The 6,498-nt window shown below is 30.9% G+C and overlaps 1 protein-coding gene across 2 annotated transcripts; it reads left to right on the forward strand.

Moving 5' to 3' along the window:
- The first annotated feature begins 732 nt into the window (after positions 1-732).
- LOC129287632 (transcription factor bHLH19-like) lies at positions 733-3,609 on the forward strand. 2 transcript variants are annotated; one of them, XM_054923856.1, is made up of 4 exons: positions 733-836; positions 971-1,504; positions 2,467-2,823; positions 3,429-3,609. In XM_054923856.1, the coding sequence occupies exons 2-4, from the start codon at positions 974-976 to the stop codon at positions 3,516-3,518; spliced, it is 978 nt and encodes a 325-aa protein (XP_054779831.1). In that variant the 5' UTR covers positions 733-836; positions 971-973; the 3' UTR covers positions 3,519-3,609. The 2 variants fall into 2 exon arrangements, with proteins under 2 accessions (XP_054779831.1, XP_054779830.1); XM_054923855.1 differs by having other exon boundaries at positions 775-1,504.
- The last annotated feature ends 2,889 nt before the right edge of the window (positions 3,610-6,498 follow it).

The following is a 6,498-nucleotide window of genomic DNA, read 5'->3' on the forward strand; positions in this document are numbered from 1 at the left end:
TTGTATGTTGGTCAGAGGGACTACTCTAGAAGAAATACAAATTAGCAAATAAAACGAAGTCTATAAAAGTGGCATTGGTCAAGGTGTCAAATGGTGCTTTTGGTTGATGATTCAGCTGAGGTGGTCTAACAAATTAATATATATGGACAATTTAACTTACCAAAATTACGCTTATCAGACATCCATCAACACTCACATTGTATCCCTTTGACGATTGAAAAGTTGCCAAAAATGGAGAAGCTAGGGGCAGATCATTGTACGTGTTACGTGCTATGAGCCTCACGCGATGAACAGTATGTCTCTGCTTTTAAAAACCCACGTGCATGTGAAATACTTTACTTTATACATATACTAATTAAATACTTTTCTTCTTTGGCATGGCATATATATATATATATATATATACAGTACAAGGAATATTGAACTGGGTGGTTGATCATCACTGTTCACTGCTTATGATTGATAATTTTGTAATTAAATTTTAGATTTAAAGAGACATGCACATACATACAATCACAGTAATTTTTCCTTTCCCCAGATTAAAGTAGCTAGGTCCACAAGAGCATGGCCTCTATAAGCAGTATTGGTAGTTAACTGATGAGTCCTCATGATAACGTCAGACATAATGCTTTCTCTTTCTTCCCCAAAAGTAGATGCTCGATCTCCACCATCTATTTATAGAGATTTGCTCTTGCGCAGTTCCACTACAATCTCCAGATCATCATCATCATCATCATCATCACTCAAAACCCTTCAAAATATATTATATTGATCAATCTTCTCCCTTCATTACAAAAACCTCTAGTTTTCCTAGGTTGATATTATATAGCTAGCTTGTAAGACCAAGATTCTCTCTCGCACATATCATGACTGATCTATCATTTCCATTTCATTTTGTGCATTTCCAATCAATCACCTGGGTTTTGATTATATACACACATATATATGTTTGAAATGATTAATGTTGCAGGATATGGATGATTCTGAAGACTTCCACGACCAAGTTTGTCACATGATGATGTCTTTTGACGAGGAAGACGAAGAGTTTCTCAGAAACATAATGCACCAGCAGCAGCAGCAGCAGCCAGCTGGTAATAATAATAACAATGATGAGAATAAGAATCAGTACTTGTGCTCTTATCTAAGCGAAGAGAAATCCTTTGCCACCGTGGATCTCTCTACTGACAGCTCCGGCAACCGTCGTGGTGGTCGTTCGAATGATAAGAAACACGTGGACGGGTCTGCTAAATCATACATTTTATCATTCGATCAGTCCAACGTAATGCCAGCAGAAGCAATCTCATCGAAACAAGAAGAATCTAGTACCTCAGAACTTTGTTCATTAAAAAGGATCAGAGCGACCACGTCGTGTAATGTTGAACCCAGAAAGAAGACTAGAAGCTGTTCGGAGACTGCAAATCATATAATGGCGGAGAGGAGGAGAAGACAGCAACTCACCGAGAGATTCATTGCACTTTCAGCAACTATTCCCGGCTTGAAGAAGGTTAGTATTTAATTTAATTTTCTATTTTTTAAATATATTTCATTATTCTTTAAATTTTCAATTGATTAGTGTTGTGATTTTCATGGAGATCAAATCCTCTAATGTCGATATCCATGAATTTCTGGAAGTTTTCCCTTTTGATATTTTCCCCATTTTATTATTTTTTTATAAATATAGAAATCTTCTTATTGCTTTTTTTTAAATATAAATCTCATAAAATTCACAAATTCTCAATTCTAAAGGATCTATTCCCGGTTTTCATAATTAAGATTAGGGGTTCTAAAGTTAATTTTCAGGAATTGTGATTTTTTCTATCTTTAGTATTTTCTTATTTTATTATTTTTTATAAAATATAAAATCTTCTCTTTTTTATTTTTAAGGCAAACCTTATGACATTTGCAAATCTCAAGTTTAAAGGATTTAAATCCAAGACAAGGTTACTGGCAAAAGCTAAGAATTCTTGGGGAAAGAAGATCACATAAGGAAGAAAAGGAAGAAAGCGTTGTCTTTTAGAATGTGATGTGACTGGTTTTATCGCTTTACTGCAACATAGGAAGTTGAATATGGTCAAAAAAACATAGGAAGTTGAATCACATTGAACTTGTGGATCCAAAATAAAAATTACATTCTTAAAGTAATAAAATACACGTTTATCCCTCTCTTTGACATGCTTTACATCGATAAAATCATCATTACACAAAAATAAGAAAAATATCGATTCCTGTCGTCTCCTTTTAAAAGCATCGAAATGTTCCATCATTTCGTAACCAGCGGAATGTTCAATTTTATATCAATCTCGTAAAATATTATTTAGTTACATGTTACAAGTACTTCTAAAAGGAGAATCAAGCTGTGTTTACAGTGCGAAGTCAATAATCAAGCTTAATTTGTTTGTCCCAAAAAAATTAATAATTATTTACAAGCCCAAATCGTTTATAATTTTGATTAATTTTGAAATCTAGATGGACAAAGCCACGATTCTTCAAGAAGCTACAAGATATGTGAAACAGCTTCAAGAACGAGTAACGGAGCTAGAGAAACAGAATAGCATCATCAACACATCAGAGTCATCAATGATATCGATCAAAAAATGTGAGCTACATAGAATTAATGATGATTTATGTGAAGCAAATGAAGTTTTGCCTCAGATTGATGCAAAAGTGTTGGAGAATCAAGTGCTATTTGGAATCTTTTGTGAGAAGCAGAAGGGCATTGAGTTTAAAATATTGACTTTGCTTGAGAATTTTCATCTTCATGTCACTAGTAGCAGCGTCTTGCCCTTTGGGAATTCCACTCTTGGCATCACCATCATTGCCCAGGTAAATACTTTTGTATCCAATCATTTATTAATTTATGTGAAGTTTGCCCTTTTTTAGTATTTTTCTTCATTTTACTATTGTAAATAAAATATTATTTTTCATACTTCATAAAAATTTACAGCATCTCAACTTTAGATGTTAAATCCAAAAAGAAAGGATTTAAATCATTTAAAATTGGGATTCTTTAATTCATGTGAAGTTTGTCTTTTGTTTTTTTTTGGTTGCATTTTTCATCATTTAATTATTTTATATAAAATATAGAATCTTCTTTTTAGTTCTTGAAAATGAAAACTTCACAGAAATTTTGAGAGCATCTCAACTAGAGAATCTTGAATTTATTTGAAGTTTGAACCTGCATAACCACCAGATAGATGCTTGATTCAACTGTATGCTATAGGAATGAAGCAGTATTAATGGTAGAGTTTCTGCCTGTAAAGATTCTAAAGCTATCCACTTGACTGGGTAGTTAACTGAAGACATTATTTAAGATATTACCATTAAGTAGATGCGGGTTCATTTTTAACTTTATGAATAGTATGATGTTGAACGAGAGATAATAAAGTTGAATTGAAAGGTTGAATCGTCATAACTTTGATTAATTGCAGATGGGGGAGGAATACAGAATGACAGTGAATGAAGTGATGAAAAAGCTACGACAAGTTCTGTCAAAGTCGCACGAAGTTGATCCGTACTAGTGTATCAAGCATGTTTGTTATTATAATCTTCGTCGCTTAATATGTGGACTTAGGATATGTTTTTATGAAGAGAATATATTTGTTATTGTTATTACAGCTTGTCGCATTTTGGACTTGGATATGTTTTTGTAGAGTACTAATGTTGCTCAATTAATAAAGTTACTGATGATGATTCATCATGGGTATGTCTATTTTATCGCAGATAGATTTGGATTGGATGCTCTTGAGAGTACCAGAGAGGTGGCCCAATTAATAATAATTAAAGTTATTGGTGATGAGTGTGTTGATCAGATCAATTTCTGAATTGTCATTCGCTCCTCACATATCGAAAGAAACTGCATTGTGGGGGTCGGGGAGTTTTGAATAATCTACAGAGAGAGAAAAGGAAATTAATTATTTACAAATTCCATCAACTGTAAATATTGAAATCCATCTAGTCAACATATAAATATAGAAGTTTCACTTGTAAATGGACCAAATAAATAGTTAGTTTCTTTATTTGGAGTAAACTGATTGCAATTCTTCCTTGAATTTATCACGGAATTTGATATGAGTTGCGTTTTTTTTTTTTTTTCCTATTTGACAGAGTGAAGTGAATAAATGAATTTTTTTTATAAAATGATACAATGATATTACTAATGTTATTGCATCAATAAACAATAAAAAATAATACTTAACCACTTTACCTTTGAATAATATATTAATGTTAATTCCCCCCCAACTTAAATTCATTTAATGCACAGTGAAATAGGAAGTGTAAATGCAAGTATATCAGGTATACTATTATATTTTAATTACCTTCTATAGTATTTATTTTCTCACAAGTAGAATAGTCTCTTCATTAAAAAAAAGGAAATTATATTAATTTTTTAATATAGGATTCAATTGTACATAAAGTTCATGTTGTGAAAAAAATAAATATGAAATTAAAAGATGAACAGATATAGTCATCAAAATGCTTTTGTTGCAAAAAAGTATTAAAATTATTTTTATCTACTCCTCTTTTACTTTTTTTAATAATCACCATTGTGGATTTTTTTTTCCTATTTATTAGTTATTTTGAAAGTTCTAACCAACATTATTACTATTTTCTCAAGAAGGCGCTAACTCTGCAGGTAAAAAATAAAAAATAAAAAATCATACACTAATTCATGAACTTCAATTAATTAAATAAAGTGCATATTAAAAATGGTTCAAATGACAACTTTGCTCCTTAACTATAGATCCAAGAATTTATGACTCTAAACTCATTTTTAGTGTAATACTCTCCGTCAACTTTTAAAAATATTATACTGTTAACAAATATTAACTTTAATTATTGTTTGATCAAAAAATTACACAAAATGACTGAGAAAATTTTCTAGTTCATTTTCTTAAATTTTTTGGGTCATTTTCTATGATTTTTTTGATCAATTAATTGTCAAAGCTACCTTTTGTTAATATTACACAAAAAATAAGTTTAGAATCCCTGGAGTTTCTGAACTTATAATTCATGAGTAAAATTGTCTTTTTAACCTTAAAAAGTTAAAAGAAATTTTGACAATAATTGTGTGTTTCTCAATTATTTTAAACACAAGAATAACAAATAGAAAGGAGTATAAGGATCATAATAATAAAACAAATTAGATTGACAACATTTTTTCCTTTCGTAGCAAAATATTTGAAAACAACCATATAATTCATTATTTATAATTGATATCTAAATTTAGGTAGGATCAAACCCCGAAACAAATTAATTCTTATAAAAATGTCTTTTACATTTGTAAGGATCCAAATTTAAAACCCGTACTTAAATAGCTGTAACTTTTTAAAACTAAAATCAATCATCGAATTTTAGTCTTAAAAGAGAAATATTGCCAAATATATCAGGAGACCTAATTAAATTGTGGCTGTAAATAAAGGAACGTGACAAGACAATTTATGTATAGTTTCTGATTACATGTCAATAATTGAAGATGAAAGTAGACAACGTAACAAATCCATATGAACCAAAGTTAGGTGAAATATAATTTAAAATACAGTTTACCCAAAAGAGAAATTTTTGCGAGGATTCATTGTCCCATAAATGAACATTGGACCAGCCGCAACATACATGTGCATGCCTGGATCTCTTGTCTTTTCCTCTGCGAGGAAGTCATGATGCCATATGTTGATGATACTTTATGCAATACGATACATACAAATAAAGTTTTTTCTTGACCAAGTTTTTGAATAAGGGAAAGCTTTAGACTTTACAATCATTTCATCATCTTTATCGTTTTGTGTTCAATCAAATTTCCCTCGTGTTCTGACAAAGATACATAGTTGTATTCTAACAACCAAACATCAAACCATGCATCTCCCAATCTTGCCAACTTGTAAAAATTCCTCCCTTATTCACGCTGCTCTCAATATCTTCTTCACACACACACACACATGAATGGTCTAATCTATGTCTCATAAGTCACAACTCAATGATTTTTCCTTTTTAATTAGATTTCCTATTTATTTTATGTATGTTTGGATAAACAGTGAGAAATGTGTTTGTTATTTCAATGTATAATAAGTATTTACTTTTAAGAATATAAAAATATATTTTCGCTGAACCCTTTGGAACTTGTGTGGTTAGGGGATATTATTCTTGGACATGCTTTAATGTCTCCATTTGTTATGAGTAAATATGTAAATACCTTTGCCACAAGAAAATATTTATTTTGGGGTCTTTATCGCAAAAGTAATTTACTTTTCACTTGCTTACACTTTTTGAGCGTGAAGCACCCTGTGAAAGAGATAGAAAAGGCCTTTCGTAAAACCCTAACAACCATTGTGACATTCTCTTTTAATAATTCCGACCTCTGGGAAAATATTCTCCATATCTTCTTTAAACTTTCTGTACATGCTCCTTCATTGATATGAGCTGCTTATAACTTACCCTTTTTCTAACTTTAAGTTTGTTGGATTTCAAATGGAGTTCTCTCTGCATGCCTTTTCTCTCAAGACT

This window comes from Prosopis cineraria, unplaced genomic scaffold (assembly GCF_029017545.1).
Source record: "Prosopis cineraria cultivar Desert tree isolate PC_DT_omini unplaced genomic scaffold, ASM2901754v1 PC12, whole genome shotgun sequence".
In the NCBI taxonomy this organism is placed as follows: Eukaryota; Viridiplantae; Streptophyta; class Magnoliopsida; order Fabales; family Fabaceae; genus Prosopis; species Prosopis cineraria.